Raw genomic sequence first — 24,887 nt, 5'->3', positions numbered from 1 at the left:
GGCCTGTCCCACTGCTGCCAGAGTCGGCTTGGTCTGCTCCCACATTCAAGGTCCAGTCACCCCCAGGTTTCTGTGTCTCCCTCGGGGTTCTGAGGGTTCCCAGGGTGGAACTACAGTTCCCAGAATGCCGTCTTCAGTTTGGCACTCACTTCCTGCCAAGCTGCTAACAGCCAGGTGCAGACGTTTTCCGTCAATTGGCAGAAAACAACCTTGAAGAACCTTGACCGTGTCTGGAGTTCAGAAAACTTACCATCACTGATGGGTAAGCCTGCTTTCGTGGTCTTAGGCCAAAAAATGAAAAGTTAATTTTCTTGGAGAAAATTTAAATTTGTTTTTGCATTTTGGCTGCGATGTTAATAAAAGAAAAAAGAAATAAGAAAAAAATGCATAAAAAGCCTGACTGGTTTATTTGAAGGGGTTAAAAGTGACAAATAGGCTTAAATCCCGTATTTTTTATGTTTTTTTTATTTGTTTGACTTTTAAGTTCACTTTACTTTTAATATTCTAGTGAAGTATGATTTACGTGGAGTAAAATACACAAACCCTCAGGGTTTAGTTGGGTGAATTTTGATACACATATGTAGGCTCCTGTAACCTGACATTTGGGTCTCAGAATTACCTTGTTGGTTCTCCCCTGCAACGCTTCATTGAAAACAAGAGGAGAGACCGTGGCTGTGGAGCTGGCAGCAGCCCCGTGGCCAGGGGCGGTGGTGAGGGGTGGGGGTGAAGGGGGCGGAGTCAGCCCCACCGAGCAACCTGGCTCAGCCCAGTGCTGGCCAGCATCAGGGGTGCTGTGGGGCAGCGGGGCCCGGCAGACCTGGAAGGAGGCATGGGATCCACCTGCCCGCCCCTTATCCAGGCAAAATTCTTTACAGTCGAGAGCCAATAACAGCCAGCCAGGAAAGCTAACTTGGAAGTGTTTCTCGGAGCAGTCAGGAGCTCTGACGCAGAACCAGATGCCGTGACACGTTCTGGACGTTGTATCTGTGTGCTGGTCGTACAGCTGGGTCGTAGGGAGAGTCGGCTGACGTTGACTTAGCGTGCGCCTTCAGCGGCACGCGGGCGCTCACTTGGTCTACTCAGAATGGTCTTCTGACTGTGGGGGTCGTTGCAGACTTTGTCAGTACGCTGCTGCGCAGACAGGGTTCCCTTTCCCTTCCGTGCGGGGCTGTGGAGTGTCTGTAGCCTATCACACAGGAGCCTGCGGGCCTCGGAAGTGAGTCGTGTTCCCGCAGGGCTTGGCTGGCCTCGCTTACGGAGGCTCCACGTGACGTGTGTGCACCTTCCTGCCCTGGCAGAGGCGATGCAAGGGGTTTAGACAGAACTGGTTAGAGGCAGAGTTAGGCCCTGGGCCACCTTTCCCACCCCGTGTTCAGGTGCCATGACCGTGCCGAGCTCACCCCCCTGGGGTTTCTGACCAATCCTGGGTCTCTACCCTTGTCTCCCATCCCCCTCCAGGCTGCCAGCCTGGGACACCAGCCACTGCTGGACTGCACCCCTCCACCCCCACCTGTCCTCCTACTTCTGTCCTCACCCACATCACCTCTTAAGCCTGCTGCCTGTGCTCTGGCCACTCTGTTCTCTGGGCTTGCAGCCTCCGTCCTCACCCCGGACAGGCCATCCCCCTATTCCACCTCATCCAGCTATATTCACACACCAGCTCCTCCCCTCCGGTCCTCCTGTCCCCTGCCTGAGCCCCCACAGCACAGCACCTGCACTCAGAGCTGGCCTGGGGACGCTGTCACCCAGGAAAGAGCAAACAGGCCTGACCCATGCTAGCGGACCACTGTGGGGGGCTGTCTGGTGCCAGAGCCCTGCATCAGTGCCCCAGACGTATAAAGGCTGCAGGCCGTGCTCTGTGTTTGTCTGCATTTCTTAGCCCAGTGGTTGGTCACGGTCCCCCATTGCCTGTCCCTTCACAGGACCCTCCCTGGAGCACCTTTTCCTGTCTTCTCTCTCTCCCTGCTGGTGTCCTTTTCAATTGAGAGACATCTCTCTTGCCTACTACCAAACAAGGGCTGAGGCAGAAAGCCCTGGGGTCCACCACGGATCATCTTCAGGGCCTGAGCCCCTGGAGGGGTGTCAGGACGATGTCCGCATTCCGAGCCCTGGCCTGGGACTGCTGTGCTCTCCCTCCCCACTGACCCACTGAACCACACCTCACACCGCAGCTTATTGTTGCTTTAATTTGAACACATCTTTAGAAATTGGGATATTTAACCCCCAAATCAACAGTTCTGGATTTTCTTAAAATAGCAGAAGATCTGCAACAGCAGGCCCTGTCCCTGTGGGCAGCAGTTGGCTAGCAGGGACCGGAGGCCCTGGAAGGCTGGGCTGGTGTCCCCTCACCACCCGTGACCTGGTGCTGCAGTAGCGTCCTGAACAGGTCCTGGGAAGGCATTTCGGGCTCTGATTTTTTTTTTTTTTAAATGTTTGTTTGTTTTGCCTTTGCATGTTTTCATTTCGGTACGATTTAAGTGAAACAGCCCTTAGGTGCTCCCCCCGTGACTTGGTTGGGTGCGGACACCTGTGTGACCGCACCCTCGTCCAGAATCCCCAGTTTCTCTTGTGCCCTTCCGCCCCAGCCCCCACCCCACCACCGCTGGCACTGCCCATCCTCCTGTAGGATTGCATGCAGGTGGAGTCACAGAATACGCCATGTTTGTGTCTCGCTTCTCTTTTGTGGCATAACATTTTTGAGGGAAATCTGATAGTGTTTTAATTTCTAGCCTTGCTGCATTGTGATCAGACGATGTAGTGGGAACGCTTTCTCATTTTTGAAACTTAGGGTTTTCTCTGACCGTTTGTAAGGTCTGTTTTCGTGAATATTCCAGAGGAGCTTGAAAAGAAGGAGCATTCTCTAGTTTTCAGGTGCAGGGTGCAGCGTCCCCCGACCAGAACTAGCTTTCTCGTTGTAGGAGGTGTGGAGGTCACTTGGACACAGGCCAGAGGCCGGGACTCTCTTCTGTTGGTCTCCATGTGTCTCCCGCCCGCAGGTCCTGCGCTGCGAGTGCTGCTGCCACATTTGGTGCGTCAGTATCTCTCTGACTGTGGGGTCTTCATCGTGACGTGGTCGTTCTTTGTCTGGTTTGATGCATTTTGGCTTGAAGTTCATTGCCCCTTGTAGTGAGATCATGACGCTTGCTCTCCTGCTGCCTGCCTTTGCCTGGCTCTGAAACGCCTTTCTGAATCACCCTTCCTGTGTGCATCTCTCACAGCAGGAGTTGAGGGTCTTGCTTTGCGATCAGTCTGAGAAGCTTTTTCTTTTTGTGTATGAGTTCAGGTGTGTTTGGCCTTCGTTTTGCCTTATTTTTTATATTGCGCCTGTGGTGTTTTGCTTTTAGAGTAAAAACTTTGCCCACTTGACCTATGCCTTGGTCTGCCCGCCTCGGTGATGTTGCTGCTCGGTGGCAGACCGTGGGCCTGCTCTGCGGCCCCTCCCCGGCTCCCACTCTCCAGCAGCTTCTGTGCCTGCACAGTCAGGCCATCCACCACCTGTGACCAGTACTTGCTTTCCCGTGGAGCACATTCAGGACTGGCTGGGAACCTTTTGCTGACACTTCCCTGTGGTCTCCTGGCGAATTCTCTCCTGTGGCGGTGTCCTCAGAATTCACAGGACCAGAGTTCCCTGAGTGTTGGTTTTGAGACTGTCGATTGTGGCGCCATCCAGCTCCTAGGCCGTTTAAGGTGGTCCAGTAGCAGCACTAAAAAGGTAGAGATAGGTGTGCCTGGCTGGCTCAGTTGGTGGAGTGTACAGCTCTTGATTTCAGGGTCGTGAGTTCGAGCCTCCTGTTGGTCCTAGGGCTTACTTTAAGAAATAAAATTAAAAGGTAAAGAGAAACAGGTGAAATTAGCTTCAGTAACATATTCTGTTTACCTCGGGGCGCCTGGCTGGCTCAGTCGGAGGAGCGTCTGACTCTTGATCCTGGGGGTCTAGAGTTCAAGCCCCATGGTTGGGTATAGGGCTTACTAAAAAGTAAATAAAAACAATAATAATAAATAATAATAATAATGTATTTCGTTTAATCCTGTATTGTCATTTCAACACGTAACCATCGATACCTAAAAGTTAATAAGATGTTTGAAGTCCTCTTTTTTGCCCTGAGCCTTCTGGAGCCGCGGGCGGCTGCAGTTGCGTCACCGGCTCCCTAGGCGGCGGGCCGGGGAAGGGCGCCGCGCCGCAGCCCTGCCCGGGAGGGAGACTGCAGAAGGGAAGCGCGCTGCTCCGCCCGCCGCGTGGGGAGACGAGGAGAGGGTCAGGCGGCCGCGGCCGCTCCACAGCACGCGGGCGGGCTTTCCTGCATGCCGCCCCGAGCGCGACAAGTGCACCAGACTGAGAGCGTCTCAGAGGCCACGGCTGGCTGAAAAACAGCGGCGATTTCTATTTATTCAGCAAACCGCGGAAGGTGGGCTGTCAGAGTGGCCGTTTGAACCTCCAGCCCAGACCACCGGTGCTCTTCCTCTTGCCTTCTGTGCTGTCGAGGCCATGAGCCTTGGGGGTGCTGCTTGCTTTCCTGCCCCACGTCCCAGCCATCAGCCCACACTCTGCCTTCAGACCAGACCCCGAATCTGGCCCTTTCCACCACTTCCCACCGCCCCCCCGCCACCATGACATCGAGCCCGGGCCGCCCTCCTCCCGCTCCCTGCGCCTCCCGCTCAGACCTTGCCAGGGCCCTTCTGGGGGCCTCCCTGGCAAGGCCAGCCTGCCCCGCCCAGGACCCCCAAGTCTGTGGCGTGTCTGCGGAGCAGCTGCTGCCCCCTTCTGCCGCGACCTGCACGCGTCTCAGGGAGCTGTCCTCAGCCCTCATCGTTTAGAGCTCAGAATGCCCAACAGCCCCTTGTCCCTTTCTGGCTTGTTACCTCAGGCACGTGACAGTCAGCATCCTTTCCTTATTTCTTGGTGCACCGCTGCCCTCCCTCATTGGAAGCAGGGGGCAGCGCCTCTGTCCCACTCACCTGGCAGCAGGAGAGCCCCACAGTCCAGACCTTTAAATCCGAAGCTTTCATTCCTTGTCTCCACCATAGATTGTAACTAGCGTCCCGGCTTGACTTTCTTCTGTTGTCCAGTTACGAGTCTGATCACACAAATCCCAGCTGCCGCCACGCTCCCTGCCTGGCTGTCCACAGGCGTCAGAAGAGGCAGGACTGGAGGTGCTGGCTGGGCTTGGGCTGACACCTCTCCACCTCCAGACCCTCTCGTCTCTCCTGCGTGGGAGCTGCAGAGAGTAGGAAGTGGCAAGATGACCTTTGCTAATTGTTTGCCCCTTTTTCTCCCCGTCTTGACAGATGGCTGGTGACATATTCATGGTCACATCAGATTTGCTGTAATTACGAAGGCGTGCCTCCACACTGTGTCCATGTCCACACAAGGCTCAGCACGGCACGCTGAGAAGGAGTCCAGTGGACACAGCCCACTGACCGCCTCTTCTTCTGTCCTCAGAGCCCCCCACGATGAACCCAGTGGTGGAGCCGCTGTCCTGGATGCTGGGGACCTGGCTGTCAGATCCGCCGGGAGCCGGGACCTTCCCGGCGCTGCAGCCCTTCCAGTACCTGGAGGAGGCGTACATCTCCCACGTGGGCCAGCCTGTGCTGAACTTCTCGTAAGTGCACCCGCCTGACTGCCTGCGGGGGCAGTTCCAGGCTGATAGGGACAGGCAGGTGCCAGACGGGAGGGTGCAAGAGGGCCGCCTCTTCCCGCCCTGAATCTGCTCACATGGTGGGTAAAAATGGTACTTTCTGGGTCTTTCGTGTGTTTGAAGATGACCACGGAATCTGAGGCTTGTTAATGCAAACACCAATGTAAGTGCCTATGCTCAGTTAAACCCCTCATTCTGTGCTGTTCTTCTCTATGGAAACCAGTCACCCCCGTATTATGAAAATACAGTGGCGTGGCTTTCTTTTAGAATACCCCCCCCAAGCTCTTTGAGGTCCCAGAAAGTCAGTTAGTATTGTGGTTCTGAGTCTTACGATACAACGAAGGGAAAGCCCTCGGAGGCCCTCCAGCTGCACCCTGACCCAGCACCCGTTCACTTTCTTACCTGTGAGTTGCTCACAACAGGCAAAGCCTGGTGTAAGGGTAGGATTTGACTGTGCACTTGGGGTGGTTGGGACTGAGAAGCATGTTGGGGCCCTGGGGGTAGGGGGTGCCTAACTTACAGAGTCTAAGGTCCTGTCTTCAGGGTCAGGGTCGGTCATGGCGGCTGGGAAGATAGGGACACCAGACAGGAATGAGGGAGGGAGGCGCACGTGGGGGAGCTGCTTCGGGGTCAGAGGTGGAAGGTCCTGGTGTGCCTGGAGGCTGGGGCCCACACACGTGGTCTCTCATATCTCTTGTGCTGTGTCTTTTACGCATCTCTCTGTTTTCCATGTGAATGAGAAACTGCATCTTTTTTTTTTTTAAGTTTTATTTATTTAAGTCATCTGTCCGCCCAACATGGGACTTGAACTCACAACCCTGAGATCAAGACCTGAGCTGAGATCAAGAGTTGGACGCTTAACCAACTGAGCCACCTGGCACCCCAACAAACTGCCTTATTTTATAATTGGTGGGTGGGGGTGCTTTATAACGTGAGAAAAGTGTGTCCACACAGTCTGGCACCCTCTCTGGGGGGCACCTGATACCCGGGGCTTCACCTCTCCTGCTGCCCCCTAGGTTCAACGCCTTCCACCTGGACACACGCAGACCCATGCACAGGGAGTGTGGCTTCATCCGCCTCAAGCCCGATACCAACAAGGTGGCCTTCATCAGCGCCCAGAACACAGGTACCCCTCCCTTGGCGGCCGTCCCTGGCCCGCCCCTGCCCACGCGCCGTGCGTGCCAGCAGAGGGCTGGCCAGCAGGGGAGGTCGCATCTCCCTCCTGCTCTCAGAGCAACCTTTTGGGGTGTCTGTGCTCGTGGACACATTTGTGGGGGACGACTGTGTGCTTGTCAGGGTGGGAAGCGTCAGGCCTTTGGACAAGCTCAGCAGGGCTGGCAGGAGGGAGCTGGTGAGAGGGGGCTGATTCCCTTTTCTCCTGAGTTCTTCCAGCAACAGCTCATGACAGAGCCTCTGTCTGCTGCACACAGGTACCTCCTGTGTGAACAGGAACCCAGAGGCTCACTGTGCGGCCAGAAGTTCTCTGTCTGGAAATCCACTCTGTCCCCAGTGGGAGGTCACCCCAAGATAGTTAACCAGGTTCATTAATTAGAAATTACTCAAAAACACACCTGCTTGACCTTTACCTTGCTCCCTGGCTTGAGTGAGTTTCACTTCCCAGAAGCTGGTGGATGGTCGAAACTAGCCTGTCCTGGAGTGGGCCTGCCCAAGGCATTAGTCAGCTAGAAGTCGGGGGGCAGCCAGCAGCTGGGAACGGGGGGAGGCTCCTGGCCTGTTTGATGGTGCAGGGCTAGGGTTAGGGCATCGCCCCCCCCAGGTGACCCTCCATAGATCTCCTGCCCTGGCTATCAGAGGACTTGCGAGTCTTTCTCCCTCGACACCTGGGAGGCTCTGGCTTCCAAGTTCAGACATGTCAAAGTCCTGGTGCAGAAGGTGGTGGTGGGAGCGGTGGCAGCGGCAGGCGGTAGACAGGTTGCTGAAGACAGACGGCCCCTGCAGGCATCGTGGAGGTGGAAGAGGGCGAGGTGAATGGACAGGAGCTGTGCATCACGTCCCACTCCATCGCCAGGATGTCCTTCGCCAAGGAGCCCCACGTGGAGCAGGTGAGTCTGCCCCTGCAGCCTTCCCTCCTTCCGCCTTGCGCTTTCAGTCCTCAGCGGGCTCAGATCATCCCTTGGCCTGGAGTCTGCCTTTCCACGTGATCTCGGGCCTGTCTGCACCGTCGTGCGGTCGCTCCCCATGCATGCCGAGGTGGGGGTGTGCCGCCGCCGAATCCTCTGGTCCCTGGCAGGAGGGCACTTAAGGGTTCTCAGGTCGGCTGTGGTTTTTCTGTCACAAACATCCTTTCACGTCTGGGCTGTCCACTTTGACAAATGAGTGAAGTGCTGGATCAGCGGATTGTGAACTGCTTTTCTTGACGGCTGCACCCCCACCAGCACTGCAGCAGCATACGTGCTGCCCTGCGCCGTCGTCGGCACGACGCGTTTCCAGACTTGCTCATGTTTTGAATCTGATCCATAAAAGATGGTAGCGCATATGTGTTTGAAATGGAACTTATGGGTGCAAGGGAGCATTTCCCATGCGTGTGGGCCATTTGTGTTTCTCCTTAGGGTTGATGTTCGAAGTCATTGCCTGTGTTTCTGTGGGCTGTCATCATCTTACTGGTTTACAGGAACTTTCTAGGACCATGGCTGTTTATGCAGCAAATGTTTCCCCATTTGGTGGCTTCTGTGAATATGGTTTATGATGTGTTCTACTCTCAGATTGTGAGCTTTTCTGTCATTCTCCTGGGGGTCTTTTCCTTTATGGGGTCTGGATTTGGGTTCTGGGTCTGGAAAGCGTTTCTACTCACATGATAAAATTAGTCTTCTGTTTTCCTGCACTCTCAGAGCTTTCCCTTTTACTGTTGGACTTTAGTCCCTCCCAGATTGGTTTTCACATGATCCCATGTGCAGACGGGTGACCAGCAGCCCCCCGGATTTGAAATGTTGTGTGTGTCTTGAGCCCATCCCCATAAATAGGGGAGGGGGGTCTGTTCTTTTTGTCCACTTCTTCACGGACAGTTATTTAAAGTCATGTAATAACTTAGGTCACCGTAGCTCTTTGTCTTGTCTTAATATGTGGGGAAAGTTCCGATGTTCTTTACATTTTCTTGATGAATTCTTCCATGTTCCTTCTTCTGGGTGGACTGTCCTCCGAGTTCTTCCAGGTCCACACCATTTACACCAGGATCACGTAAACACATGAATTAGTTTGAGGACAAGGGGAGTCCTGGTCAGTAACAGTGGACAGCAGTGTGGTGGTCTAGTTTGGGGTATTTCAGTGGGTACCAGGTTTATTTCTTTATAATTTTAATTATGTAGGTCTTGGACATCTCGTGGCAGAGTACCGTCCTAGCGCTTTCTAGTTTTCGTGGCAGCGTCAATGGCACATGGCTTCTGCTGCGTCTTCTGACGGTTAATGGTGGGGAGGGCTCTGGCTGCCGTGGGCCTCCACTGAACCGGGACATCACGTCTGACAGCTAGCTGTCGGGCACAGAGCGCTCACCCCGTAAGGTGCTTGCCCAAGACTACCTGGTTGGGTAAGGATGTCCTGTTTCTACTAGGGTAAGAATTATATTCAAGAATGGGTTTTGGGGCGCCTGGGTGGTACAGCGGTTAAGCGTCTGCCTTCGGCTCAGGGCGTGATCCCGGCGTTATGGGTTCGAGCCCCACATCAGGCTCCTCTGCTATGAGCCTGCTTCTTCCTCTCCCACTCCCCCTGCTTATGTTCCCTCTCTCGCTGGCTGTCTCTCTCTCTGTCGAATAAATAAATAAAATCTTTAAAAAAATGAAATAAAAAAAAATAAAAAGAATGGGTTTTGAGTTTCATCAAATACTTTTGGAGCCTCTTTCGGGAGGATTCTGTGTTTTTTTCCTGCTTGAAGCTGTTGATGCAGTGAATTGTATTAATAACTTCTAAGTGTTGAAGCATGTCTGCTTTTTGAAGATAACTCCTACTTGTCCTGATTTTGGTATCAGACTTATTCATAGAGTGAGCTGGGAGCTTTTTTAGTTGTTTCTGTTCCCTGACATGGAGGGAGCCCCATCAACATCGCCTGGTCCTCCCAGACGTCCTCAAAAGCATCAGGGCCCAGTGTGGCGAGTGCCCTTGCTCTCCTACCTGCTTACCCTGCCCTCCAACCTCCCTGATCTCCCTGCCTTTGCAAGGTCAAGGTTCCCAGGATCACTGCTCTTTCATCTACATTTTCAGAGTTTGAGGAAGAAGTAACACTTACTGATTTCTCTGTACCTGCATTCTGTGTCCCCTCTATATTTCTGATCTTTTGCATATGTCTGTTTTCTCTTTTTCTTGCTCATATTTGCCAAGGGTTACTTACTTAATCAGGGATTTGTGGCGGGGGGGGGGTGTTTGTTTATTTTTGCTATAGAACTAACTTTGGGCTTTATTACTTAAACCCAAGAGTCCCTCTCCGTAAATGGAGGGAGAAGGTGAGGTGAAGCCTATGGGGGCACAGCAAGGGGAGGAACCCCCATAGAGTGGGGCCAGAGAAGGGCTCAGCTCTGCAGAGTGACCTAGCTGACCAGTGCTGGCTGGATGCACCAGGTTGGCCTTGCTGCTGGGTCAACATGGACAGAACCTAGAAGGGAGGGAGGCGGGGGCTGGAAACATCTGTCTGTCCTCCCAGCAGCTGGTGGGCAGGATGCCTGGCTTCTGCATACCCCGGGAAGCGGCAGGTGTTGGGAAGGATCCTTGGCTATCTTGTTGAAGCCTAAGCTCACCTCTTCTCTGTTACCCTGCTTCTCAGTGCTTGGTCATTCAAGACCCCACACAGCCCACTGCAGGGTGCCCTACAGCAGCCCTGAGACACAGCAGGTCCAGACCTGTGTCCCCGTTTGATACTGAGGATCAGAGAGGCCCCTGCCTTCCAGAAACTCCCCCCATTAATGCTCACCACATCCTGAGGGGCTGACTCCTGCAGCCAGAGCTGCTCTGACGGCCAGCGTCCCATCCTCTCCTGCTTGGCGCCTCCTCTAGTGAAGTCCTGTCCAGGTCCTCTGGCCGGCTTCCGCTGTCTCTGTCCTTCCTCACACTTGTTCTGTAAGTTGGATGTAAGCCCCTTCCCATTTACTTGTGTGGCCAATATCCCTTCCAGTCTGTATCTTTTCACTCCTTTTCTGTTTCTGAGAAACAGAAGTTCTTAATTTTATGTGGTTCAGTTTCCCAGGCTCTCCTTTCTAGATTGGTTTTAGTGTTTCTTATTTAAGCAGGCTTCCCTGAAAACAGGTCAAAAAATATATATTCTATTTTTTTTTCCTGGGAGCATTACAGCTTGACTTAAAACCTCCCCTTCTGGTCATTAATTCACCTAGAATTGAGTTTTGTGCAGTTGAACGGCCAGCTGACACGGCCCCTGCTGGCAAATCCTGCCCTTCCCCCACCCCGTCCCACATGCCCCTGCTTGTCTCCCCTCACCCGTGCCACTTCCCCCTAATTACCATGGATTACTAGAATTTTTTTTTTTGCTTAAATAAATAATCAACTCTCTGAAGGTATAATTTACATACAGTGATGCACACACTTCAGGTGGGCCCCCTTGGAACATGCCCCAGTCAAGACGAGAACAGCCCATCACCCCAGGAAGAGCCCTGTGCTGTGCCTCGCCAGCCCCCAGCCCCTGCCACGACCAGGGCCAGATCTCTGTCACTACAGACTAGACTTGCGTCTTGTAGGACTCATTGTAAGTGGTATCATACAGTATTTACTTCTTCATTCAAGGCAACATTTGTGAGACTCATTCATGCTATTGCTTTTTTTTTTAATATTTTATTTATTTATTCGACAGAGATAGAGACAGCCAGCGAGAGAGGGAACACAAGCAGGGGGAGTGGGAGAGGAAGAAGCAGGCTCATAGCGGAAGAGCCTGATGTGGGGCTCGATCCCAGAACGCTGGGATCACGCCCTGAGCCGAAGGCAGACGCTTAACCGCTGTGCCACCCAGGCGCCCCCATGCTATTGCTTTTAGCACTAATTTGGGTGTTTTGGGTTGCTGAGTATACGTTCCGGTGTATGTCCCAGCTTCGTCTTCTCCCCTGTGTTGATGGACAGCGATCGGCTCGTTTCCAGTTCTGGGCTGTTGGGAATAAAGCTGCTGTGAGCGTGTGTGTGGACGTCTTGGTGTGGATATGTGTTTTCACGTCTCTTGGGTGAGGACCTAGGACTGGGACTGCTGAGTCCCGTGGGGAGCACCAGGAGCGCGAGCTGGAGGAACATGTGCTCCCAGCTTATGACAAAATGTTAGACTTCTCATGCTCTGTTACCCTGTTTTCCTTTATACTCTGTGCTTTTTGTGCCCCGTCTTACATTCTTTTGCGCAACCCAGGCCGCAGAGATTTTTAACCTGCATTGTCTCCAAGAATTTTTATGGTTTTCTCTTTTACTTTAAGGTCTATGATTTTGGAATTTGTGTTTTTGTATGGTATGAGGTAGGGGTCAAGATTCTTTTACCCCCCCCCGCCCCCAATAGATATCCCATTGTTCCAGCACCCTTTGTTGAAAAGACTGCCCTTCTTCCCTCGCCCCACAGTGACATGCACTTACGTGGGTCCAGTTTGGACTCTCTTACACCCAAGTGATCTCTGAGTTTCTGTGTATACTGAGGCCGAGCGATCTGGATTACTGTAGCTTTATAATAACGTTTGAAATCAGTTTATATCGGTTGTCCAACTTTTTTTCTTTTTTACAAAATTGTTTTGGCTACCCAAGGACCCTTTGCATTTTCGTATGAAGTTTAGAATCTGCTTGTCGACTTCTAAAAGAATTTAGGATTCCTTGAACTTGAAGACTAATTTGGGAAGTGCCGTCTTCAGCAGACTGACCCTCCTGATGCAGGACCGTGTAAATCTCTCTGTTATGTGGGCTTCCCTCACCCCACATTGTTCTGTAGCTTTCAGTGTACAATCTTGCATGTATTTTGTAAAATTGATGCCTGGGTATTTTGTGGTTTTTGGATGCTGTTACCAATAATTTCTTAATTTTCCCAATTATTTATTGCTAGGAAATAGAAATACATTTGACTGTTACATATTGATTTTATACCGTGTAACCTTCTTAAATTCACTTGTTTATTTTACTCGATTTTTTAGTAGATTCTGTGGGGTTTTCTACACAGTCATGTCTTCTGCTCTTACGGACGGGGTTACTTCTTACTTTCCAGTCTCGATGCTGTTGCTTTCTTCCGGGCTAGGACATCGGCAAGGGCAGATTTCTGGAACGTTCCGTACAAGTGGTGGGAGTAGACACCAGGCCCTGCTCTCTGTTCACAGGAAGCATTCCATCTTTCACCATTGGGTGTGATGGTCGCTGTTGGGTTTTTACTGATGCCCTTTACCACATTGTTTTCTTAGATTTTTGGTTTGTCAGTTATTAAAAATTGTACATGGGTGTTGAATTCTGACAGGAGCTTCTGCTGTAGCTATTGAGATATGTGTGTGATTTTTTCTCTATTCTCTTAATCTGGTGAATTACAGGAACAGGGTTTCAGATGTTGACCCAACCCTGCATTCTTCAGATAAACCCCAATGACAGATAAACAATTTGTTATTTTTAGTTATTGCTGAATTTGTGTATTCCTAAACTACATACGTTGAAGGATTTTTGCATCATATTATTTCTTTTATTCTAATTATCCTGAGTTTAATTTCCTCTTTTTTGATTCCTTAAATGGGAAACAGGTCACTAATATCCAGCCCATTTTTACTTGTGGTACATCACTTGAAACTATGACTTTCCCCCAAGCCCGGCTTCAGCTGCGTCCTGCAGGTGTAAACAGTGTGCTCTTGTCACCTCCTAGCTCAAAATACTTTCCCTGGTGACTTTCTTCTTTGAACTGGGTCATTTAGAAGTGGTTACTTACTTTCCAAGTATTAGAGGATTTTCTACGTGTTCTGTTGCCGATGATTTCTAGTTCAAGTCTGTGGAGCCCGGAGAACGTGCTCTCAGGGTTACTTTGTCCCACAACATACGGTAAACTTGGTGAATGCTTCATGCGCACTCCAGATAAGTAAGCCCTTGACAGCTGTCGGGCGTAGTGGACTTAGGTCAAGTCCATGGATAACGTCATTCAGATTCCCTTTATACTGCTGATTTTTTTGGTGGGGGGGGTCTGGTTCTATCTGATTCCTGAGAGGTGCTGGAATGAAATCTCCAGCGGTGATCGAGTCTGCTTCTGTTCCTTTCTCTGGGTCTGTTTTTGCTTCGTGACCTTGCAGCTCTGTCCTAGATGCACATGTATGGTGGTATGTGTTACACTGACACAGGTTCCCCTTGGTGGCGTGTAGCGTGTACCTTGGAGTCTGATGACAGCAGAACCGCAGCTGCTGTCCAGGGCTTGTTTATATGGTGCATCTGTTTTCCTACCTTTTTACCTTCCATTTCTTTATCTCTCTGTAGTCAGACTGTATCCCCTGGAGTCTTGCTTTGTTTTGTCTAGTCAGAAAGCTCCATATTTTAATTGGAATGTTAAGTCCATTTACATTTAATAAAAACATTACCGGTATGGATGGTTGTAAGACCACCATCTTGATTTGTCTTTCGTTCGTTCTTGTTTTTATCCTTTACTGTGTTCTCTTGGGTTAATTAAGTAATTTTAGCATTGTTTTCTTTCTTCTGTTCGCTTTTTTTTCCAACTGAAGTGTAGTTGACACACAATGTTACATTGGTCTCAGGTGTACAACTTAGTGATTGGACAACTCCGTAAACTGTTACGCTGTGCTCGCCACCTGTCCCCACACGACGCCATCACAGGATCACTGACTGCAGCCCCCGTGCTGCGCCTTTTGTCCCCAGGACGTACCGTCCCCGTGACTGGAAGCGGCACCTCCCGCCGCCCTTCACCCCTTCTGTCCACCTCCCACCCCTCCCCTGCGGGGCACCAGCGTGTCCTCTGCCTTTATGGCTCTGATTCTGCTCTTTGTGCAATTATCCGTTTTCTTTGTGTGTTAGATCCCACAGACAAGTGAGATGTGACGGTGTTCGTCCTTCTCTGTGTGACTTATTCACGGAGCGGGACGCACTCTCGGGCCACCCATGTTGTTGCCGACGGCCAGAGCTCATCCTTCTGTATGGCCGAGTGATATTTCTTCTGTTAGCTTCTTAACTGTGTCTTTTATCATTATTTTAATGGTTGCTTTGAGGCTAACAGTGTCAACCCTAAACTTACCCAAGTCTGCTTATAACCAGTACGGAACCATTGCGTCTCCTGTTTCACACTGGTCTTAGATAACCCCCCTTACTTTGCAGCTGACACTTTCCCAGTCCTGCTGTGTAACCCAGCTGACCGTTTGTTACACTTACACGTGTCGTCACGCCGGTAACACAGATATGTGAATATGCGTGTGAAAGTGTGCACGTACGTACCACAAACCCTCACTGTGTTGTTACTTGTGCTTATTTCTTTAAACATGTTATTTATTTGAGAGAGAGAGAGAAAGCATGAGTTGGGGGGCAGTGGGGGAGGACGAGAAAGAATCTCAAGCAGACTCCCCACTGAGCATGGAGCCCAAGGACACGGGGCCCAGTCCCACAATCGCGAGATCGCAACCTGAGCCGAAACCAAGAGTCAGACGCTTAACTGACTGAGCCTCCCAGGTGTCCCATTACTTTCGCTTTAAATAGCGAGCTTTCTGAGACCTGACAGTGAGGGGGTTAAAGTAATGTCTTCTACTTAACCACTTATTTTCTCTTTTGTGTTATTCTTTTCACCTTCCTGTAGACCCACATCTCCAGGGGCATAGTTTCCCTTCATCCTGAAGCCCTGTGTTCATGCCTTCTTTGCAGTATAGGTCTGCTGTCAGCAACTCTCTTGGGGTTATTTCACTCCCTGAGGTTTTTTTTTCTTTTTAACTGTGGAGTAAAATACGTGTAACAGACTTTAACATCTTAACCGTTCTTAAGGCCACACTTCAGTGGTGTGCGGCCATCACCGTCCGTCGCTGCAACACTTGCATCTTATAAAACTGAAGTCCCCCGTGCCCATTAACCAGTAACCCCCACACTCTCCCCCCACACCCCTGGAGGCGCCCATTCTGCTTCTGTGTCTACGAGCCTGACTACTCTAGGGACCTCGTGTACGTGGAGTCACACACTGGTCTTTCTGGGACTGGCTTCTTTCACTCGGCATAATGTCCTCGGGGTTCAGCATGTTGTAGAACGTTGTGGAGCTTCCCTTGTCTTTAAGGCTGAGTGGTGGTCTGCCGTGTGTGTGTGTTAACGTTGTGCTTATCCACGCATCCGCCACACATCCATGGACAGCAGCGGTGCCTCCACGCTCTGTCTACTGTGAGTAGTGCCGCCGTTAACTTGGCTCTGCAAATACCTCTTCAAGACCTGCTGTCAGTCCTGTGGAGCGCGCCCAGAGACGGACTCGCTGGGTCGTAGGGTAGCTCTGTTTTTCACGTTTCGAGGCACTGCCATACCGTTGCCCACAGCGGCTGCACCACACCAGCGTGCGTTCCCGTCAGCAGCGCCGGGCTCCGGGTTCCCCACGCCCTCGCCAACACTAGCTGTTTTCTGCTTGGGTTGCAGCAGCCGGAGTTCGCCATTATCTCGGAATCCCTCATCAGATACATGATTCCCAAATATTTTCTCTTGTTTTGTGAGCTGCTTTTTTACTTATAATGTCTTTTGGTGTATAAAAGTGTTTAATTTTCATGGATTACACTTTGTTTGGGTAGTTTTTGTGTGTGGTGATAGTTAAGCGTCCAACTCCACTCTTCCTCGCGTGGATGTCCGGTTTTCCCGGCTCTGTTTGTTGCAGAGTCTGTCCTCTCCCCATTGAATGGTCTTGACAGCTTTGTTGAAAATCACTTGACTGCCTTTGTGAGAGTTTGTTTATTTCTGGGTTCTTTGTTCTGTTCCATCGGTCTACGTCTGTCGTTATGCCAGTGCCATGTAGGTGTGAAATCAAGAGGTATGTGTCCTTCAGCTTTGTTGTTCTTCTTCAGGCTTGTTTCTTTGCTTGTTTCCTATTCTGGGTCCCTTGAGATTCCATGTAAATCTTAGGATAGATTTTTCTGTTTCTACAAAACATATCATTGGAATTTTCATAGGGATTTCGTTAATCCCGTACATGTTTGGGCAGTACTGGTACCTTACCGCTGTTAAGTCTTCTAATCCATGAACACTAGATGTGTTTCCATTTATTTATTTTGTTTGTTTGTTTGGTCGTTGTGGGCTGTCTCTGTGCCCAGGAGCCACCTGAGATGTAAATTGAAGGTCTTCTCAGGTTTTTCTGAACCTTTCCCTGGGCACGTGCACTCACTCACTTTCTAATTTCTCCATATATGTCATTGTTTGTCCTCATCTCTAAAGTCTGGTTCCCAAAAGGGGGAAAAGTTAAAATGAAGTGGGGTGAGGGGGTGCTGACTCTTCAAATCTCCCATGAGCCCCTTGAGCTGGAGGGGCTGGGGCCCTTGCTGCCCACAGATGACAGGTCCTCTGTATTTGGAGGACAGGGCCCTTGCTGCCCACCCTGGCCCCCACAGCCTGCTCCAGAAACACCCACAGCAGCCTGCCTCCTGGCTGCCGGACGGGCCAGCGCAGTTGCATCCAGTGTCCAGTGGGGAGACCAGTTCCAGGGACTTCCTACTCAGCCGTCTTCACTGAATCTTCTTTCACTCCCAGTTTTGAAGGCTGTTTTTACCATAAATAAAATTCTGGGTCAACAGGCATAGTTTTTTAAAGTAATTATTTTGTTCCATTGTCTCCTGACCTTAATTGTGTTTGGTGAAAAGTCAGCCATAATTCTTCATGCCCTACAAGTAATTTGTCTTTTTTCTGCAGTCATTTTTTTTAAAGATTTCATTTATCTATTTGAGAGACAGAGCACGAGCGGGGGGAGGGCAGAGGAAAAGGGAGAAGCAGACTCCCCACTGAGCAGGGAGCCTGATGCGGGACTCGATCCCAGGACCCCTGAGATCGTGATCTGAGCCAAAGGCAGATGTGTAACCGACTGAGCCACCCAGGAGCCCTTTCTCTAGTCATTGTTGACATTTTTTTTTTTAAGTCTTCCTTTTGCTATGGTGTTCCTGGGTGTGATTTCCTTGTATTTATGCTGTGTGGGTCTCCTGAAATTGTTGGATCTGTAAGATGGTGTTTTTTGTCATTATTTGGGGATTTTCTGCTATTATTTCTCCAACTGTTTTTGTGCTGCATTCTTACTTACCACATCAAAACTGCTACTAAACAGATGTTAAGCCATTTAATACTGTCCCACGTGTCCCTGAGACTCTGTTCATTCCTTTTCAGTCTTTTTTCTTTATATTAGTTTAGATATTTTAAAGATTTTATTTTTAATCTCTACGCCCATCATGGGGCTTGAATTCACAACCCTGAGATCAAGAGTCACACACTCCACTGACTGAGCCAGCCAGGAACCCCCCACCTGGATATTTCTATTGACCTGTTTTCAAATTCACTGAGTCTTTCTTCTGTCTCCAGTTTGCTATTAAGCTACTAATTGAATTTTTCATCTTTCTGTCTTTGTGCCTTTTCTTAAAATGACCCTTCTTCCCAGTGTCCTCTCCCTTGCCTCCCCCTCCCACACCAGCAACCTTTCCTTGTCAGCTGTGAGGAGCAGGAAGGGGGTTTGGTCACAGTCGTGGCTCAGCTGTGTAAAAATTCTGGCCCTGGACCCCTCTGGGTGAGCTCGTTCGCCTGTTCAAGAACATGGAAAAACACATGCCGTGTGTACGTACACATACACATACGTGCACGCAAGGAATAGTGTTCAGCCGTTAAAGAAAAGTTTAATTCTGCCATTTGCAACATAAATAAACCCTGAGGGGATTACGCTAAGTGAACTAAGTCAGATAGAGAAAGAGAAATACTGCATGGTTTCATTTATATGTGGAATTTTTAAAAAACAGAATAGAATGGTGTTGCCTGAGGGCAGAGGGGTGGTTGCAGGTCAAAGGGCACAGACGTCCGGTTGTAAGAGGAGTGAGTCACGGGGATGTAAGGGACAGCACACTGCCTGCAGTTCGTACTGTATCGTATAAGCTCCCACGCTCCCCCACAAGAGGTAGCTGTGAGGTGACGGGGGTCAGCTGATGCCATCCACACGCATGTCCAACATCGCATTGTAGCTTTACACCCACACGCGTCGTGTGCCAGTCACATCTCAGGAAAGCTGGGGGTGGGGGAAGAACCCGTATTTGCGGCAGGCACAACACATCCGCGGTTGTGTTGACTGGCAGCAAGCCGTCATTTCTGTAAAGACAGGCTGGAAGCTGTCAGCACACTGGGGTTCCCATGCTTACCAAGCCGGGCCCTTCTTGCCTCCACATCCACATGCGCTCTCTGGGGGGCACATTAGCCACTGTGGCTACCTGATATCTTTGTTTTAGGGCCTAAAACACAGTCACAGCCATCTTCCTCCTGAATTGCCTTTTCCACCTTTTCCCTACTGAAGGAAACGAGAAAAAAAAATGCTCTTGAGGAAGCATTAAAACACGGAGGAATTCTCACATCACACTTCCCTCCACAGTTCTGTTTCTGTGGGGTAGGTGCCATCTAGGGAAAGTGAGCACACTTGGCTATTTGTTCACATGGACTCTTCCTGAACCTTCCAAGGCCGTGGGATCTCTTGACCCAGCTCTGTCTGCAGGAGCTGGACTCAGGCTGCGTGGGCACGCTGCCTATGATCGCCTGGCAGCCTGAACAAGCGCCCTTTGAAGTTGTGGAGGCTAACCATTGCCTCCAAGCCCCTCTTCGCCAAACGGGTCCATCCGTGGCCCACACAGGTCTTCATTTTGATGATGCTTTAGCTGTGGTGGCCAACTTGGGATGACCACAGAATTGTTATGAGTGAACTTACCAAATTGCTAGCTGTTGCCAGAGGCCACGGAACCAGAGCAAGGCCGTGTACAGCGTGCGCCAACGTTAAATCTTTCTAGTGACTTCCACTGGAAGAGGAAGATTATGCAGGAAACGTCCTTGAGGGACCGCAAACCCAAAGGAGCCCGACAGGCGACTCTTCGGGGGCCTGCGCACAGCAGTGCTGTTGCTGGCTTTGGCGCCAAGTGCTCTGCTGTGACAGCAGACTGTCATCTCTGCAGTGGGGGTGGCCGTACCTGGAGGCCATGCTCCCTGAGTGGGAGGTACCCAGCCCGAATGGCACCCCATGAAAGTGCGCTTCTGGGGCCGCAGGCATAGGGCGGCCCCTCGCCCTGCTCTTCCCAGCATCCTTCCTGGGACCTGGAGGTCATAGTGTGCACTCCCAGGCCTGTCTCCTGTCTGCTGCTTGGTGCCACGTTGCTTATTCTGAGCAAGATGGCCAGGGAAGGGCTGAGGGGGGCCCACACTTGGACCACTGTGCAGTGAAATGGGGTATGTGGGGGCCCATGTGGTGTCACCAGAAGCCCCTGCAGCAGGGGCGCCTGGGTGGCACAGCGGTTAAGCGTCTGCCTTCGGCTCAGGGCGTGATCCCGGCGTTATGGGATCGAGCCCCACATCAGGCTCCTCTGCTGTGAGCCTGCTTCTTCCTCTCCCACTCCCCCTGCTTGTGTTCCCTCTCTCGCTGGCTATCTCTGTCGAATAAATAAAAATAAAAATCTTAAAAAAAAAAAAAAAAAAGAAGCCCCTGCAGCAGAGACAGAGCTGTTTGGGAAAGGCCAGTTGCCCTCAGGTTATTGGATGTTTTCACGAGGTGACTGTCAGCCTCAGCACCGATCACACAGGCTCCGAGTGAACAAGCAGTGGCCTTGCTTTTGTCCTTGGCTTCCATGGGACCCGCCCCCCCCAACATCCCTGCAAAGGCGTCCCCCTTGCCCCGCCTGTGCTCCATGTCCGCAGTGCGGTCGTAGGCATTCAGGCGAGGGAGCTGTGAGACCACCGTGGCTCCATGACCAAGGCGAGGGCACAGCCCTCCACAGCCCATGAGCTGTGAGGGTCGGTGAGCCCGGCCCTGCAGGAGACGCAGCACGTGTGGGCGTAGGTGGGGCGTGTCTCCACACCACCTCTTTCCTCTGGAAAGTGAGTCAAAGTTGAAAACCTTGTTTATTTGTAAATGAAATTCCAGAAAAGTAACGTAGAATTAAAGACACTAATATAGGGGCGTCCGGGGGACTCAGTCAGTAGCGCGTCTGTCTTCAGCTCAGGTCACGATCTCGAGTCCCATCGGGCTCCCTGCTCAGCAGGGGCCCTGCTTCTCCCTCTCCCTCTGCCGCTCCCCCTGCTTGTGCTCTTCCCTGGCATACGAAGGCGCCCTTCTGTGTGTCTCTCTGTCTTGTTCTGGGCGCTCTGCTCTCCCCTTGCCTGCTCGTTTGTCGTACCTCTCCTGCCGTCCTTCAGTGATACCCGCCGAGTACCGATGCCGCCTGCGTGCACGGGCGTCTGACACACGCTGGTGCTCCGACTGCTTCCAGACCGCCCCAGGGACCTTGGGACGGGCATGCCAGGCGCCCGGGACTCTTCAGCGCCGGGGTGTCGGTTCCACACGCTGTGCATGGGGCAGAGCCTGGGACCGCCTGTCCAGCACCTCCCCGTGGCTGCCGCTGCTGGCGTCGCTCAGGACACTGAGTCGCGGAGACGCGGTATGAGGACTCCATGTGTCTTCCCCCTGCCCTGCTTTTGCGGTCATGTGGTTCTGTGGTGTGTGTGGGGGGGGGTGTTTATCAATTTTTTTTTTTTTTAAAGATTTTATTTATTTATTCGACAGAGATAGAGACAGCCAGCGAGAGAGGGAACACAAGCAGGGGGAGTGGGAGAGGAAGAAGCAGGCTCATAGCAGAGGAGCCTGATGTGGGGCTCGATCCCATAACGCCGGGATCACGCCCTGAGCCGAAGGCAGACGCTTAACCGCTGTGCCACCCAGGCGCCCCCAATTTTATTTTTTTTATTTTGCTTTTTCTGTCTTACAGTACTCTGTTTTTCTTAATGACAACAAAATGAAACTTCTTCCTTCTTACGAGTAAATACGAATGTTCCGGGTCATTTTAGCATGAGTCAGAGACTTCCTCACAGAGACACTCGGAAATCTTTTCTCACACTTGAAAACATGGGTGAACACCCTTTCTAGAGCCCGGGAGCGCGTCCCTCCTGTAGAAGGAGCCCAGGAGCTTTGTCAGACCCGGACTTGCCGGCTCCTGTCGTCCGTGGCGCTCTCCAGCCAGGAGCAAACTTCGATTCCCGCGCTCGGTGCCAAGTCGATGCTAGACCAGCATTTTGACTTTGAGTGGGGGGGCTCTTTTCAGAACCATCACAGATTTCGGGCGTTTCTCGTGCCCCCCATGAGCTGGGCGCGGGCCAGCTCCCTTCACGCACGCGCCGCCGCCTCGGGCTCCCGATGCCTGTGGCGCGGGTCGCACCCGTGCTCCTCCTTCCCGGGCGTCATCTGTCGCTGCGCCTGCGTGCTGCTGCGGGGCCTCTCCCCTGAAAACACGAAGACGTTCCTCCGCTGTTTCCTTCCAGGGGCTGGCGAGTCTCGCTGCTGCTAAATCCTCTGTGGAGCCTTTTGGTTTAGAAATGTCTCTACTTTGCCTTCATTTTTTTTTTTAAGATTTTGTTTATTTGAGAGAGAGAGAGCAGCAGGGAGAAGCAGCCTCCGCGCTGAGCAGGGAGCCCGATGCGGGGCTCGATCCCAGAACCCCAGGATCGTGACCTGAGCCGAAGGGAGACGCTTAACTGGCTGAGCCGCCCAGGGGTCCCGATTTTGCCTTCATTTTTGAAGAGTATTTTCACTGCACCGAGAATGCTTTGGGTGATGGTTATGTTAATGCCTTTGAGATGCCATCCCTGCTGCCTTGCTTCTGTGGGGAAGCCCGGAGCCCATGTGGCCGGTTGGCTCCTGGACACGCTGCCCTCCCCCGTGCCCCCAGGGTGTCTGGCTGGCTGGTCCTTGGTGAGCAGCCTGCGTCTTGCTGGGATGTAATTTGCGTCTGTGGCTTGGTATATGTTCAGTCAGCCCCAGAGAGCTGGCCGTGATCCCTTCAGATTTGGCTCGTGTTCCGTTCCCCTTCCTGTCTCAGAACTTCGGGTCTCCACTGTGTTTCTTTGCTTCCATCGTGGCTTCCATCCGTCCTCCCCCGGTTCCAGCCTGGGTTTTTCTACAGACTGCTCTCCAGCGGTGTCTATTCTGCTGATACCATTTTGCAGTTACAGAATTCCCGTTTTATTCTTTCTGGTGGATCCAGTCCTCTGTGGAAATGCTCCGTGTCCTTTCCTGATGACTCTGGTGTTGGTGTGTCGCCCCCCCCCCCCGGGGATGTCTGCTCCCAGATCTGTGCTTGTCTTGCTCTTACCTCGCTTGCTAATAAATTGGTTTTCTTTGTCTTTTTCTTGTCTTGAATCCTAGGCACCGTGTGTGAAAACCACAGATGCCGTGAGGCTCTGTGCGATTCTGTCTCCTAGCGTGGAGCTGTCCGCATGCTGCTGGCTGTCAGAGGCTGAGCTGTTCTGAAGCTAGCCTTCCCTGTCCGTTTCTGGTTAACTCTCATGCCTAGAGTGCAGCCTTTCAGGGGTCCCAACCAAAAGTCTGGGGTGTTTCCATGGCCTCTCCTTCTCGATGGGCACACATTGCAAAGTGTTCCAGGAATCAGAGCGCTGTCCCGGCTCCCCAGCCTCTTGGCCCTGCCGCTGTCCCCTCACGGCAGGCACATACCTCAGGTGAACGGTCTACACTCTCTTCTCTCCAGGACCTTCATCCTGCCTTCTGGGCTGGTTCCCTTATGCCTTTAAATGGCTTTCTTTTTTTTTTTTTTTTTTTTTTTTAAAGTTTTTTTTTTTTTTTTTTTTTTTTTTTTTAAAGATTTTATTTCTTTATTTGACAGAGATAGAGACAGCCAGCGAGAGAGGGAACACAAGCAGGGGGAGTGGGAGAGGAAGAAGCAGGCTCCCAGCGGAGGAGCCCGACGTGGGGCTCGATCCCACAACACCGGGATCACGCCCTGAGCCGAAGGCAGACGCCCAACCGCTTTGCCACCCAGGCGCCCCTAAATGGCTTTCTGAAGTGTGGCTTTTCTGGTTTTTCTGTGCCAGATGGTCAGTTATAAAGAGGTTGGTTGTGGCCTGAAGGAGAACTCCTGTTTCATATGTTTCTGGAGCCCCCAGCGTGTTCCTGAACACTGGGAAGATGTTGGCCGTCGGCCTGTGTCTCAGTGGTTGCTTCACACTCTACTTGGCAGACGTTCCAGGACGATAGGACTTTCTCATTGGCCGCCATACTTTGTTGTGATAAATTAGTGGTTCCAAAGGTGCTCGTGCTGAGTTTTCTGAAAACACAGGTGACGTCAGTTCAAGTTGTGAGCATGAGACAGTAGGGGCGTTAAGCAGGATGCATCGGAAGGTCAGCTTTTGTCTGAAAGGAAAAAGCGGCTGGCTTCTAAATGAGCTGAGACGAGACCAAGGCCCACGTGTACCTGTTAGTCTTCTGGCAACAGCCGAGGGGCAGAGGAAGGGGCCAGGGGTCGGGACCCCTTGATCTTGGCACACCCGCGGCGGCTGTGGGCTGAGCGTCCGTCACCCACTGGCGAGGACACGTCCCACAGGCCTCTGACAACGGGGGCGGCACGTTGAGCGCGAACCAAACACTTGGCCCGTGGCAGGGCCGCCTTTGGAAGGTAAAACTAAGGTGTTTGTATTTGTTCTGCTCAGATCACCCGAAAATTCAGGCTGAATTCTGAAGGCAAACTTGAACAGACAGTCTCCATGGCGACCACTACCCAGCCCATGACTCAGCATCTTCACATCACCTACAAGAAGGTGACCCCGTGACCCCGAGTGTGTGTCGTGACCCTTCGGCTTCTCCGTAGACGCTCGCAGCAGGTGTGGGTGTGGCCGCAGGCCTCGTGGGTTCCAGAGTGTGGCCACGGGTTCTGTAATGGCATAGAAAAACCAAATAAAAGGCCTTTATTTTTATGACTGAGAATTTTGAATATTATCACTTGTGTAGATTGTGCGTTTCTTTCATCAGCTGGTGAGTACTTTACTCATTTTCCAGTCTTTGCCCCCAAAATTAAGGAGTGACTCTTTTTCCCTTTCTTTATCTGTTGGCAGTTTTGGTGAGACCTAAAATATTTAATAACTCTTCCTGGAGGAGCCAGTAATAAGCCGACAGCAAAAGTGGGACAGAAAGGGCTACGGTTGCTCTCCTGTTTTGGAAGCTAGCAGAGGCCCAGGCCCCACGTCCACACAGAGGAAGGGCGTCCCCACGGCCAGAGGACGGCCGTGATCGGCGTCCTCGCGTGCACGTCACGCGGTAGCACAGCGCTGCTCTCCTGTGTGTGTTTACTG

At 51.7% G+C, this 24,887-nt stretch overlaps 1 protein-coding gene across 1 annotated transcript; it reads left to right on the top strand.

Annotated features, from left to right (window-relative positions):
* Window positions 1-127: 127 nt before the first annotated feature.
* On the top strand, window positions 128-24,522 carry THAP4 (THAP domain containing 4). Its single transcript, XM_011229771.3, has 5 exons — window positions 128-262; window positions 5,441-5,600; window positions 6,653-6,762; window positions 7,596-7,699; window positions 24,249-24,522. The coding sequence occupies exons 1-5, from the start codon at window positions 259-261 to the stop codon at window positions 24,366-24,368; spliced, it is 498 nt and encodes a 165-aa protein (XP_011228073.1). The 5' UTR covers window positions 128-258; the 3' UTR covers window positions 24,369-24,522.
* The last annotated feature ends 365 nt before the right edge of the window (window positions 24,523-24,887 follow it).

Source organism: Ailuropoda melanoleuca, chromosome 2, assembly GCF_002007445.2.
Source record: "Ailuropoda melanoleuca isolate Jingjing chromosome 2, ASM200744v2, whole genome shotgun sequence".
Taxonomy (NCBI): Eukaryota; Metazoa; Chordata; class Mammalia; order Carnivora; family Ursidae; genus Ailuropoda; species Ailuropoda melanoleuca.
This window is presented reverse-complemented; position numbering and strand designations above follow the sequence as displayed.

Bases quoted from the DNA above. Each gene is read 5' to 3' on its own strand.
- THAP4 (XM_011229771.3), top strand. The intron at 6,763-7,595 runs GTACCCCTCCCT...CGGCCCCTGCAG, and splicing joins CATCAGCGCCCAGAACACAG to GCATCGTGGAGGTGGAAGAG. The intron at 7,700-24,248 runs GTGAGTCTGCCC...TGTTCTGCTCAG, and splicing joins AGGAGCCCCACGTGGAGCAG to ATCACCCGAAAATTCAGGCT.